Source organism: Thermobia domestica, chromosome 12 (assembly GCF_964235325.1).
Source record: "Thermobia domestica chromosome 12, izTheDome1.hap1.1, whole genome shotgun sequence".
Taxonomy (NCBI): Eukaryota; Metazoa; Arthropoda; class Insecta; order Zygentoma; family Lepismatidae; genus Thermobia; species Thermobia domestica.
This window is the reverse complement of record NC_137465.1, coordinates 144,253,473-144,269,113: the sequence shown is the minus strand read 5'-3', so window position 1 is coordinate 144,269,113 and position 15,641 is coordinate 144,253,473. Positions and strand designations below refer to the sequence as shown.

Genomic DNA, 15,641 nt, shown 5'->3' with positions numbered 1-15,641 from the left:
ATCTGTGTTATAGTTTCCATAACCTATCATTACCTTCATCAGACAGATTATGAAAGTACAATCTAAAGCTACAGCTTATAGGGAGTTAGGAAAATGAGAGATCACTTTCAACAACCTAATTATAATTAATCTAATTAAAATTTTAGAATTGTTAAAATAAAATTTTAAAAATCCTGCTTGTTAGAAGTGACTTTATCACACTTTCTGAAATATATTGTGTTTGATGAAGACAATTATATAGTGCCGAAACTATAACACAGATATTGATATTAAGTGTTTGATTTGATCAGATTTTATTTAATTTATGTAGTTATCACTTAAGCTATCCCTAGTTTCAAAGCTGAAATGAGGAGCAGTACTCAAATTCAAGGTTTTTGATGTATGGTTCTGTGCTCATTATTTAGAGAATCAACAGAAAGCTTATATATTTTCCCGTACTAAAAGAAAACAGGAAAGCACTATAATTGAACTAACATACAGCTCGGGAAAGAAAAAATGAAAGAAAACTGGAAGATGAAAGACCATATGAACAAGATGACATCAGGCCCGAATTTACGCCTAGGCTGAATAGGCTGTAGTGTAGGGATCATTTAGCCTAGGGGCGGAATATTTGGGCCCCCCTAACCCTCCTTATATCAATTACAGAATAAATTAATTTATTTTATTAGAAATTTTCCGTGTGGACGTTTCTACATTTCAGATTACAATACTGTATGTTCTTCCCTTTTTGAAGTGATCCTGCCGTATAAATGTGAAATTTGAACACTGTAACTTTGTATAACCATGACTGAGTGCTGCAGCTATTCTTGGTGACAATTTGATGGTTTATAACTTACAACAAAATGTAAAAATTTGATCAAAATATAAATCGTTTTTCATATATTAAAACAGAGTGGCAACAACAGCAACTTCAAATTTGACAGAAAATGTTTGAAATTACATTACTTTATTTTAGGCGGTTGGGCGGTTCCGAAAGCATAATAGGGTGCAATAGTATGTAAATCCGGCCGTGGATGTTGTTGATATAGAACTACCCCATAAAAAGTTGCACAAAGTATACAAAACTTATTTTTTTTAATAAGCTATTGCACCTAAACCTCTTAGTCGAGGACATAATAAGAATAAGAAAAGATTAAACAACGAAGAAAAATGTAAAGTCATTAATGAATACTTCTAAAAAAATAACAGAACTTAATTAAAAGTATTTTATATGAAGGAAAGTTGGATTTCATTATAACACTAAATTCTGGCTATACTTACAAAGATCTAAGTGGAATCCAATTCCCCTTACTAGAAAATCCCTAACAGTAAACTGAATAATGAATAATATAATCATCTTTACTTTGTAAATAAAAAAAGTATCTTGATATAAAAGTGATTTTCTAAATATATATATATATATATATATATATATATATATATATATATATATATATATATATATATATATTAACCTCAAATTTGGTATGGTTTTCTACATTTACGAGATACGTAAGTTATGTCCTTCTTTATTGGGCTCTGGATATTTTTAGTAACAACTAAATATCAAACAATTATTTCCTCTGATGTGTCTTTATAGTGCACAGCACATCGGGTTCACTTGACAACGTATCTCTTAATGTAACGTTTCTGTTGTATTTCTTTTCAGAATTGTATCGTACTAAACCTGCCAAAATTTTAAGCCAAAACTGAAAAAGAAAAACTGTCGATGTGGAGAAAAGAAAAACGTACCCATCTGATACACAGTGTTGATTCAAGAATCTTTTAATGAACTTCGTATTTTATGGATATCATATGCTACCTTCATACAAACAGAACAATTTTATTTTTAATATTCCAGGAAAATACCAATTTGCAAGAACTAACCAACTAAGTAATTTGATGTCCTAAGAAACCCGGAGGTTCAATGCCGCGTTCACAAAAGCTCTCCATTGATTTCTGTTCTTAGCCAACTGTATCCAGTTTCTACTTTGTATTCCTATTTCTCAGAGATTCATCTTAATATTGTTCTCCCATGTGTGCCTATGGTAGTTTTCCGATTGGACTTTCAGTTGAAACTTTGAAAGCGTTTCTATTTTCTTCCATTCTGGACACATGATCTGCCCACTTGAGCCTCCTAAAATTGATGGACTTAACAATGTTTGGTAAACAGTATAAATTATATAGTTCCTTGTTATGAAGTTTCCGCCATTCTCCGTTCCCGTTCCTCTTGGGTCCGAATATTCGTCTCAGGATGCTGTTCTCAAATACTTTCAGTCTACGTTGCGACCATGTTTCGCAACCATACAAGACAACAGGCATGATTATTGTTTTATACATTTTAAGCTTCGAATTCCTCGACAGAATTCGCGACGATAAAATATTTTGAACTGAATAATAACACGAATTCCTTTCTTTGAGTCGACATTTAATTTTTTATTGACTATGATTTTGATCTGTTAATATTGATCCCAGATATTTGAAAGTATCCACTTTGTCGAAACTATTATTTGATATTTTAATGCATCCATAATTTGTGGTATTAGATCACGACAAATTTCTTTAATAGAATTAATAAAAATTTGAACAACATCAATTTAAGATCAAACACATCTTTAATTACAAACGTAACTTAAGTTTAACTGACAAAGCGTTGAGAGATGCAGTTTGCTTATATTACTAATTAAAGCAGAATTTTATAGGCAAGATTATTGATTTCAATCAGTAGATTTTTCATAAAGGTGTTCGCTAAGCGCACCTCAACTTTTTAAATTGTAGTAAATACTTGAAAAACAAATGAAAAATATCAAAAAATGTGGGAAGGAAGCCAGATAGTATCAACAAAATGTTATTACATAAATTAATAATTCCTTTCAGAATCTTTCGTATAGACCCTAGTGTAAGAGTTGAGTAATTAACAGTTATGTTTAGATAAACTGCGCACCAAAATTCTGGAATATAATTCTGGAATTTTGTAGATAATGCTAGATCGCTTTCTACATTTTTAACACTCCTCATTGTCTATAAGTTATTAACTAAAATTTTAAAATAAATAGCGAAGAACCTTAAGTAAAAATTATTTATTTTCATAGCAAATGGTCCTATGCATAGTTCGATTGATTCCAGTTCATGTTTCCTTTGTGAGAGTAGAACATGAAATAAGTGTTGGTCACTTAAGCTTCCATAAAACCAAAGCAATGAAACGCTAGGGTTTATTTCTTATATATATATATAATGAAATAAATAGACCTTGGAATTCCCATATCTATCAGTATAAAAATTCTTCTAGAGATATCAGACTTATCCAGATAAACCAAACCATGAATTATTGATAATGTCTGCGAGAAGAGAAATGATATTCTCGTCTCATTTCGTATCGTCTCGATTCTCGAAAACTTCTATCTCCTCTCGATTCTCGGAAAGCTTTCATCGTCTCGTCTCGTTTTGTAAATTTGTGTTAAAAATCTAGTCCCTGATTTTCTTGTTAATTTCCCCTAGAAGTTATCAAAAGCTTTCCGCATCACGAGAGGTCCACGTTGGGTGTGATATAACAGCATACAAATTATATTTGTTATTTAAGTGTATAAAGTAATGATTTGCATATTTTTTAAACATTGATGAATGCTCTTCATTATGTTTGTACAATCACTATATCAATTTAGTTTTTATACTATGAAACATTTAGCACTAAAACAGTGTCTGACATCTAAGACATATATACTAGTGTTGTATACGAGATTCGTGAAATTTCCCGTCTTTCCTCAATTTTCGTCTTCTTTTTCGAGACATGAAAAAAATAGTTTTTGTCTCGTCTCGTGAGGTGAAAAATTTCACAATTTTCGTCTCGTCTCGTGAGATGAAAAATTTCACGTTTTTCGTCTCGTCTCGTGAGATGAAAAATTTCACGTTTTTCGTCTCGTCTCGTGAGCTGAAAAATTTCACAATTTTCGTTTCGTCTCGTGAGATGAAAAATTTCACGTTTTTCGTCTCGTCTCGTGATCAACATTAATTATTGTCTGAATTACATTTTCTTGTAAAGATAACCCACTTCTATTATCTATACGAGTAGATACATGTTTACTGCACGTTCGTACGATTAAATAATATGCCAATTACAAAGTAAACTCATTTCCGTGGACAAATTAAATTAACTACTACAAATAAAAATTAGAATTTAAGCAAATAGATTTTAGATAAAATAAATATAAAATTACGAAATAAGTTGTCATTTAAAATGTAAGTGCTTAAACGTTTAACACAAAGATGATACTGTTGGTCAGTCAGCTTGTAGTTCATTACGATACTATAGTGTAACAGAGAAAAAATATCGATAGCTCTCCCAAGAACCGAACTCCGATTCGCTCACTCCAACTATTTGATTATGCGAGAACACAAATACGTTGCTATTAACTATAGTACTCTTAATTAATATTCGAAAAATTAAAAGTTGAGCTCGTTAATTATATGATTTTTATAATTTTAACATAAAAAATAGTTGAACCATATATATATATATATATATATATACGGGCGCGGATCCAAGGGAAGGGCTATAGGGGCTATAGCCCCCCCCCCTTTCGCTCAGGTATACACTGGATAAAATGGGCTTCAAGAATACTTTCTTTACACTGGTTTATGCGGGAAACTATAGTTTAGCCGCTCCCTTGATCATATCTTGGATCCGCGGCTGTATATATATTAAAAAGTTAAAAAGAGATAATTAAAAAAGTAAATGAAAAACAAACTGTTGGAAAATATTGGTTCTTGCATTAAGGAAATATATATCTTATTATTTATATGAGAACTAAACCTGAGTTTTTTTTATCTATAACCTCAATTAGGTTATAATAATTATCTTTCGTTTTGAAAACAGTTATAAGATTTTTAATGTGTAAACGAAATCCACCTCTTTGCATCTTACAGATATTTGTTTGTTCCTTATAGGTATTACAAATAGTACCTTCTTCTACTATTACTTAGTAATACTTTAACATAACTTAACTAAAGAAATGAATTTTATGCTATAAGATATGAAAATAAAATTACGAAATACTAACAAGATATTCACTGTTAAATTAAACCCTACCGTCAGATGGGAAGTATGGTTAATATTAAAATAATTATTATAATAATGATGATCTTCGGACATCGTCAAACATAATATCAAAGTAAACCCTTTCATTCCTTTGATGTGTATGGGGTCCCTGGTTCGTTCCCCGCCTAAGTAAAAATGTGATGGACAATATCTTGACCGTGGATTTTCTCGGGGTACTCCCGTTTCCTTCCAATTTCTCATTCTACCAATTATTCCATCATCATTCACTTCCCTTAATCATTGTCTCTCTAGCATAAAGGGCATAACGTGGAACGTTAAATTGAAAGATTTTATTTAATTTTTTCCTTCGGTAAATAATACAATAAAAACTTTATGATTTTGTCAGTGATTTCTTGTAAAATTATTGAAATCCATTGATTGGTTTCATTGATGTTACCAGTGATTCGCTAAAGTTTTACTGAAAAATCATAATATGTACTCGTCATATTTCCTTGGTCACTTAAAGTAATATTGTTAGCTTAACATTATGTTGCTATTATTTTTAGATACCATCTACTCGATATTTTATTTTTCTTCTTCAACACTAGATAAAACATGTTTCAATAACTGAGAAACAATTATGATGGGCTCGATTATCTTTAATAGATAACGTTATTATTCTGTAAAGTATTAAAAACTATTGAATATTTTCAGCTTTGGTTTTGTAAGTAAAGATAATTTAAATTCCTCAGTCAACTACATAATGCAATAACGGTGGCTGAATTTGAGATTATATTTAGTAAACATAAGATTGATAGGAAGAATTATTATTTAGAATACAATTTTAACAAAAATGAAAACAATAAGTTGATACATACCAGGGAGAAATATCTCGTCTCGTCTCTGAAACGAGATAAGATTGTAATGTTTCGTCTCGAATTGAACTTAAAGAAGTATTTCTCGTTTTCATGGTAATACTACCTTTAAAGATTTTATATATATATATAATATAGTAGATGTCATGTTAGGCTATTTAGGCTATTTATTAACAATTTTCTTTTTTTAAGAAACATATTTCTGAACGGTATTGCTAGAAGTAGTATTTATATTTTACTTCCTTCCATTATATATAACACCTGAGTGGTTAGACATCTACAGTTATCATAAAATCACAAACACGTAAGTATTACCAGTCTTTTTGATAACCATAACCTCTCACAGCTCTGTTTGTTCAATATAACTTCTGTTTGTTTAAAACTAACTCAATCATTATCAACACATGTAACATTTTAAAAGTGTTATTTGCGGTTTAAAAAATATCAATTAAATAGTGGAACATCATAATTATTGTGAAGTTATATTGATACTGATCGATGTGCACGTTAGTTTGAGATATTGTTTATATGTATTATGAATTATTATTTCAGATGACAACATATATTTACAGATTCTTCATAAAGATTATTTAGAATTCTGTCTATTTTAATATTCTACACTCACATATTATCTTTTTGCCATCAGGTACAATAGTTTATTTGTGTAAACAAAAAAGAAAAAAGCAGTGTGAACTTCTTATAAAAAGCCATTTAAAATTCATTAAATTCACCAGTGATACTTTTGTAAAAGTGTTGTGACTGTGGTGCTTTTGTTAGTGAATAGTATTTCATGTTGTATATGAGTTTCATTGAACTTTTTCATGTTGTATAAGAGCTACAATTACACGTGTTTCAATGCGTTATTTCTAGTTTCTTGATTATACACCTTTAAGTGGCTAATTTCTAACAGCTCAATACGTTACTTCTAGTATACTAATCAATATTCTTAATGGAGACAAAACTAAAAGGAAAAACGAATTGTGCACTACACAGCAAAGTAGCTGCACACTTTATGTCTTGGGTGTTTGATTTTGATTACAAATGTTATAGTCTGTGTTAGAGATAGATTAATAAATAACTTACTAAGTAACATGACATCTACTAAAAAAAAAAATAATGTTTTGTTAGGTTTGTATTAATTTTAAAATTAAAATGAAATGGCTTGAGGTTCTTGTATGAAATGATGCACTCTATACTCATTATTATTGAATTTATATTTTTAACAAAGTGACACATGAACAATTAATACTAACCGAAAGAAAAGTCAGAAGTCTGTCAAGTATCTACCCAGAAATCACCTGGTGAGAATGGGGAAACCGTCAGAATAGTAGGACGTCAAGCCAGAACCTTTTGATTACAATGAAATGTGTTTACTACACACTTTTGATCACTAGATGATTGAAGGATGTACAGCCTTAATAGCAGTTCCTATTTTATATCTATAAAATCAGTTTGTATACATACACAAACTTTTTGTTAGCCACTTTTATCGAAACATTATTCCTTTAGTTATCTAATATTTAAGATTTATCCTATTTTATAGGCAGTATGTCATAATAGTAAGAATTATTTCTTTGATATATAGGTTAGAATTTATTCTTAAGTTAATACAATGGAGCAATGGAATGTTCCAATTAGTATATGAAAATTTGAAAAAAAAGGAGGAAGAAAGAAACCTTTGGATTAACTTCTCAATATTATGCTCTGCGTTCTACAGATGACAAAGATTTTTGTTCGTGAGTGAATGAGTAATGAAAGAATTTGTGGACTGCAGAACTGGAAAGAAACGGTTAAGAAAATTATTTTTGTCGATGTTCACATGTTGAACACTCAATGGGAATCATAAAAATATATTTCGCAGTAATTACTACAGTATAATACTCGCAAAATTACTTCTGTACTAGTGCAGTATAGGCTAATAGGAAATGCTTGGACGAATTAGGCTACATTATCTGTAATATATAAGGAATATGTTTTGCTGGTTGAATTCACATTAACATCCTACTGTGTACAGTCAATGAAAAATCGTTTTCTCAGCCAACAGAAATCTATAGTTTGAGAGAGCTAAACAAAATATCAAAATTGACGAGAAAAGAGCGAAGTCATGTCTTAAGCGTAAATTGAAAGATGTTGCATTGTCAACGAATTATCTTTCAGTAATTATTTAACATAATTGAAGTAACATCAACAACGGCAAAATACTTATTCAATATACTTCACAATTAAGAACGAATTAATTAATTAAATATAACAGCAAGAAAGAAAAAAAAACAACACACTTTACGATGACAGTAAATTCTGATTGATAAAAGGGGGCCAACACACTGAGAATTTATCAATGTAAGTAATAAAGTGTCAGTGTAAGTAATAAGTAATAAATATGTACTTTAACCCCTTTCTATATTTATCTTTCTTTTACTTAAAATTATAAGGTATAGTGATTAATTAAAAAATATGATCTGTGTTGATCATGCCTATGTAAACTTTCCATGGAGAAACCACGTGTTGAAAGGATCTTAGGTTGAATTTTTCATATAAAAGTGATTTTGTTTTTTGTTTCGTTTCAATTTTACAAAATATTTCAAAATATAAAATCTTATTAAAAATATTAACTATGCAATTATGGTTGTCTATTTATAAAACGTTATATAATTTAAACTAGCACGTGTTTTGAAGATGTTCCTAATTTATTTAGCAGAAATTTCAACAAGTTAATTGGTCAATTGATTTGATGTCGTCTTCGTCAACAATAAGTAACTTTTTGAGAATACTGAATTAAGATTACAGTATATTTGTTAATACTAAAATTTCACGTTGTTAAAATTTTAACCTTACGTTTTCCTTTTCCTTATGGTGTTTTGAAACAAAAAGAGTTCATAATACACATTCATATTTAACGAACAGCTTGAATAGTATACGTATTTTTAAAAGTATTTTTAAAACAAAATTAATATAATAATAAGCGTACTAATTTGTTCGATTCTTGTTACAATAAACAACACTTAAAAGGAGACCCACTTTGCCCTACAGCATTTTGATTAGAAAATTCAGAATAGCAGCCGCGGGGTGAATGAGTTACCTCCGACTGGTAAAAGAAGGGTTAAATAAATAAGTACATATCTATGTATCAAAATAGAACTGCTCAACCACACCACTATAAAATGATTCTACTTAACGTAATTTTTTTTCCTCCTACCTGGACAACATGCTGGCGTCGGTACATGGATGCAAAGAAGCCCCAATTCCAGATTCTACAGGTTGTGTACTAGTTCTTTTGGGTTCTGATCGACTAAGAATACTCGAAATTGAGAAAGAGGTGAATGAAGTAGTTTTTGGCGGAAGTGGCGACGGCGATGGTGAACGGCAGGGCGACGGCGACCTGCTGGATTCGGGGCTACTCACTACAGACACTTCCAGTTCGCGAGGTTCCGTCATTTTGGGCACCAACACAAGCTAACACTTTTCTTTTTTCCGCCAGGAAAAAAAAAATAATAATAAAAACTGTAAATAGCACTTAATAATAATAACACCACCTTGTCCGTAGTTTCTCTGTCACCAATCACAGAAATTGTGTCTTCTCTGTCTTAGCGAACTCATGATTTTCTTTTTAGTTTTCTGGTAATACTTGGTTGTCACACTTCTTAGGTCTTCATAAGTCTTTTTACGTGCTTCCACTGTGAAGTAAACAAAAATTGCTAAAGACGTACAGCTGTTTTGTCTGTCCTTGCAGAGAACCGCTGTTTATTTGTTACTCCTTCCTCTCCGATCCGCTCTCTCTTCTGTCGTTACAAGAGGTCGTTACTTGTTACAAGGTCTCTTTGTTTGAATGAGAGCCTGCGACAAACGATTCCAAACATCCTCCACTATAGATTATTAGCGCTTTCCCTAGTCCTTCCCACAACACAACGTAAATAAGATAATTATACGGCAAATAGAACTGTCATCCATGCTTAAAGTGTGCTGACAAGATAGGGCGCCATACATGGATTGGTTGCTGGAAACGAATCGCGAACAAACACTTTGATGTTCTCTGCCACGCGAAAGTCGACCATCTTGCTCGCCTAGCGGCACCAAGCAAAAGTGTGCAGCGCTCGAGCTGCGAGATAAGGTCTAGTCTTGTTTGCTTTCATAAGTTTGATCTGAACTTCTCTGGAGCATAAAGTGAGTTCCGATTGGATGAGACAGGATCATTTCATCAAAATCAGGGGAGGAAGTGGACTCATTGACCGCGAAGCAAAGACTTTTTGTTACTGAGTGGAATGGATTGCTGTCGAGTTCTGTGTCTCCGCTTGTAGCACGCGTAGCGACACCAACTTCAAGCTGATACAGAGACACCTCATAATTAGCGGCTAACATAACTACAGAGGGAGAGGGGATGAGCACGGGGAAAAGAGGGAGAAAGAGAACAGAGATGGGCGAGCGGAGTAGTTTGTTTTCTCGTAGACACACAGAGGTTAAACATCTCAAAACAAATTCCTTCCAGATTAGGCTTTGCTTCCGTGCCAAGAAGACAATCTTCAAGATAGAAGGTTTTCAGATTTCAGCGCATTATCGGACTTTATGTAACTATCAAAGACAGTTTTTTTATTTGTCTGAATCATCATATAATATAGAAATAATACTCGTTAAGCTACAGAACCCTATTGAAAATTAGATGTTTTAAAAACAAAAGACAAAATAAAGGAGAGAAATTCTGACGATTTGTGGGTTTCCAATTTGCAACAACAGTTCTTAAACCGTGGCACGCGGGCTCAATCCAGAAGGTTCTCAACACATTTTCAATTTATTTCGTTGATCACATAAAAGAATTAGAAATTTAGTCTGTAGAATTGTACTAAGAAAAGTGTTTCCCAATTACTATTATCATTAAATTGTGTATCTGTTTATTTCCGCCCTGTTCACAGAACAAACTAGTATATAACACTGAGTTATTATTATTATTATTTTTTCATGCTGCGTCATCATCAGCACTTGTAGAATCATTAGTACTAGGATCTAGTCACGTTTCAAAATGATAGATAGATAGACCTGAAATTGTAATTACTAACAATTAGTGTAATGTGACAATTTAAAACAGCAGAAACGTGTATTTACAGACGTACAATTTAAATGAATGATCCATATGGCAGTTTAATGATTAGTGAAACATTTTTTTTTTCTGAGAACGTTTTAATTCTAACAGAATTCTTGAATTGAAAAAGTATATTTGTTTTCGATTTTTGCATCAGAAATGCCAAGCTTGCAAGTTCACTCCACTTGAAAATTTCTTATTTTTTTTTCTGTACTTGTTTAGGCTTCCCAATCTTGAAAATTTCTTATTTTTTTTTTTTCTGTACTTGTTTAGGCTTGCAGAAAAACATCATTCTTCACCTTTATTGAATTTTACCAAATCTTAGTACAGACGGTATTTAGGCCTACTTAACATTCAAGAAGTTTGTTGGATTATTTTCCTTTAAATCCTTTTCTAACTAGCAGTTAATGATTTTTAGGCGAAAATTTAACTGATAGTGTTGCGCACAAGAAGAGAAGTAAGGTTTTCTCGTTTCGCAAATCTTTCTAGAACTCTGATCTTGTCTCGAAAATGTCTCACCTCGTTTATTAAATTTATGTAGGACCTATAGAACTTATGCCCAGATTTTTTCTTAATTTCATTTAGAATAAATCAGAGCCTTTCTACGTCACTCCAGTTCCACGAATAGTGTGATATAACAACATTTAAACCATATTTAGGCCTATCAGTTAGGGATGCGCACGAGACAAGATTTGTGGCTGTCTCGTCTCGAAAATGTGCTGTAAAAGTGATATCTCGACTCGAAAAATGTATATTTCTCTGGAAGAGCCGTGTCTCGACTCGAATTTTGTCAGGAAAATCCTGTCTCGACTCATCTCGTGCGCATCCCTACTATCAATGGCGTATTTAGGGGGCTACGGACTCAAGCCCCCTCTCTCTAGCGAAATAAATTTGTTAGTTTTTCGCATTCCACGTACAACAATAATCCTTCTTACCATTTCTAACAATTTCATTCACTTTATATTTTATTATGCTCTTTGTTCAGAAATAGCACTGTATTTGTCAAATTTCATTCCACGTATACTCTAACATTAAATTTTAAACGATAGGGTACTTCTTTTTCTAAAATGTGCCGCTACTGAATTTTATATACCTTCTCCCGCGCATTTCCTTCTTGATAATTAAGTATTATCTTACCTTTCAGTTATTTCTGCCCTCTCCCCACTCCCACTCAATGTTTACATTCATCATACCTGGAAGTGTCATTATACAAATATTAAAGGAAAGAAAATGAACTTCATTAAAATTTGTCGACACCCAAAAGGAAAGATATAAGTAGGCCTACTTATTCAAGTGTTGTGCATAACCCCCACGAAACAAAATCCTAAGTACGCCAGTAAGTCCTATTATTGGACTGTATTGTTTAATGATTTGCTTATCTTTAAAAGTTAATGAACGCTCTTCATTATATTTGTATAATAACTTTATCATTTTATGGGTTTTACACTATGAGTTATATAACATTAAAACCGAGTTTTAGATCTAAGACTTGAATGAAGTACTGTTGCCCACCAGAAACGAGACGAGAATTGTAAAAATTATCGTCTCGCCTCGAATTTAAAAATGTACATACTTCTCACAATTATCAGGAGGAGACGAGACATTTCTCGTCTCGTGCATAACACTATTTTCCTAATTAAAATGACCCATTTAAATGTAGGCTCTTACTTCCTATCATTACCTTTTACTGTCTTGTTAATATTGCTAAGTAGAAGATACTAATAATAAGGAAGAGCTCCCTCGTGGCTAAGTGGTTAGCATGCGCGCCTTTGGCGTGGGAGACCCGGGTTCGGTTCCCGGCGGGAGCTCATGTGGTTCGGATTCCACGTTGATCAGTAGGTCCATGTCTCATATAGCCTCGCTGCTGAAAGGGATGCTAAACTAAAATCAACTCAACTAATAATAAGAATGCAAAATGACTGGACAACCTGTGAAAATACATTAAATAAATAAATAAAGTTATGTTGTTAGTCATTAAAAATATTTAATTATAACACTATTTCTCATTTGAGAAATTGAATGCAAAAATAGTTCAAAGTTGATGTTCTTTTCCAAAGTCTTTCCTACGGATGATATTGATTCGAGATGGCATGCACAGTCCCACCTCAGTCGGGGGGGAAAAAAAGCAGTCTTAGGTCCCGGTCTCATCCCGAGTCGAAAATCATCGTCTTATTGTCAGTCTTGCCTCGATCAACAGATGCTTGTCTCGATCTTGATCTTGGTGTCGAGAGTCAAGTCTCGATCTTGTCTTGATAGTCTCGAAATAAATTGTGTAAAATTAAAAGTGCACAAATTTTATAATATTACAACCTTTTCCGTATTTCATTTTTAACTTCTTTGTTGATTGTAACCAGACGCGCATCCGAAAATCTTTTGAGGGGGTCCAAGTTTTGAAGGGGAGTCCAGTACTACAAATCACTACGTATAATAGTATTGAATGGGTACTATTCAGCACCTGAAATAACGATCATTGTAAAATACTTCCATCTAGTCTATATTTGAAGAAAATGTTTTATTACCATGTTATTTCTCACAGTTTAATCGACCTGTAAAATTATGGTCAGCTTATTTCTCTATAGTCTAATAGCTAAGTTACTCATATTTGCAATGCAGAGTTCGGGGTTGAATCATAGAAAGAGATTTCAACTCCGATTTATCGCGTAGCTCGGATCTCTTTTTAACCCTTCAAGTGAGGAATTTTTGGCAAGAAATGGCTCTTGAAAAGTGTCTTTTTTTCTCGTAAAATTTGTTTAAAAATATAAATAAAAATAGAAAAATTATTTTTTTTATTGCATCCATTGCAACAACATTATGGTTCATTTAAAATAAGCTGATAGAAAGTTTTCGCTCCACCACGCTCACGTACACAGTCTAATAATCCTGAATTTTGGTGTTTCTCTTTTCACCATCAATCTCCGCACACGAAGGTATAGAATGTATCTAAATATGTCTAAAGAATTAACTGAAACTTTCATAATAATATCCTCAGCTCCTGAGCTATACATTTTAAAACACATTATTACATTATTCTGTATTCGTGTAAAAAAAAAAAATAGTATGATTGTAAATTTAATTGAACATTTCTCACTTGACACGTAGGAGTGGCGGAATGACAAACAATGACCAAGTTGAAACTGAAATAATTCTTTTTGTATTCACATGACAATATTAGACTCTACGCATCCAAACCAAATGCAATCTGTATGGGTAGTAAGAAAGCACCATATGATAACAGTTATAATTCAAATGATTTATTTAAAAAAAAAAAAAGTTTTGTGCAACCTTCTAACAAACAGACATTTTCACCTTAATTTTTTCTTTTCTTTTTTTACTAGAAGATATGAATTTTCGCTTCCCTAAGAACAAAAATATTGAATGTTTCAAGTGCAATGTACAATACAATTTGTTATAAATATATTCGTATGAATAACAACGATATTATATGTAATATATATATATATGTATAGGCTATACAAAATTCACTCTATATTTTGCACATACCAATATTCTATACATTTCATTATGGTATATTCGAACTACTTTGTTTGAAATTTGAAACAAAGGTAAAACCATTACATGATTGGCTTGCCTTTAAACTTCTCCGACTCTTAAATGAAAGAACCATTGAAATTAAATTTGTGACGATTCACTTCTTATTTCCAATAATTCAAATTGAAAATTCGACCAAAAGCCAATCTTTAATACATAAATGGAGGACACGGTAGCTCAGTGGTAAAGCACTCACTTTTGGGACGTGGGGTCCCTAGTTCGATCTACGGCCAAGTAAGTTTGTGGTTGACAACATCATGTTCTTAGGTTATCTCAGAATACTTCAGTTTCCTCCCATATTCTCATCCCACCATTTCTTCCATCACCATTCACTTGCCTTAATCATCCGCCTCCCTTAGCCTCACGGGCATAACTGTAGGACGTAAAACTTAAAGATTTCATTTCATTTTCATTTCACGATAACGTATCTTACAAAACACTTTCCCTTCCTGACATGATCAGCCCTTTGTTTCTGCTTTCTGCAGTACCAAAATGGTAGGGAGTTAGTTTTGATTGCCTATGAGCTTATATAGAATAGATCACAGTACTAAATCTCTCAGCAAAACCGTGAAAGAAAATAACGGGATTTATTTACGGCATCCACACTCACACCCAGTAGAACCAATTTCAAATCGTTTATATATAAACCCCATCCACACTTAAAGGGTTGAGAATAGGCCCCTGTTCTGTTTCTTTGTACTAGTTTATAGCTTGAATACATATTAACAGGACCGTAACTTGTGTGTGTGTATGGGGGGGGGGGGGCAACTGCCCCCCAGGGAAGCTTCCTGCCGTTCGCCATTTTAAGGCAAAATTTTCTTACTCCATATACGATACGAACATGAAATTATAAATGCAGCATGAAACAGGTTCACTATATTACATAAACAAAGCAGCATACAAAAGCTAAATAAAACAAAAATGACTCGTGGGTCCATTTCAATAAAAAAAAAAATGTCTACTATTAGGGGCCCAAGAAATAATATTTATTCGTATGGCTTTCAGATTTATCAATGTTGCCCCCATAATTAATTTGTCATGTACGGTATGGAACGGGCCCAGGGGCGTAACTAACGGTCCCTTAGATCTTGCCGTGCAAGAGGTCCCACAGGCTCCGGAGGCCCATAAAGAG

General features: G+C 32.5%; 1 protein-coding gene across 1 annotated transcript in view; it reads right to left on the bottom strand.

The window, feature by feature from the left end:
- The window catches only part of Hmx (H6 family homeobox), a 60,171-nt gene extending 50,224 nt beyond the window's left edge, over positions 1-9,947 (bottom strand). The window contains exon 1 of the mRNA XM_081734210.1: positions 9,086-9,947. Within this exon, the coding sequence (XP_081590336.1) occupies positions 9,086-9,324 (239 nt within the window). The 5' untranslated portion in view covers positions 9,325-9,947. The remainder of the gene's footprint in view (positions 1-9,085) is intronic.
- Positions 9,948-15,641: the final 5,694 nt, after the last annotated feature.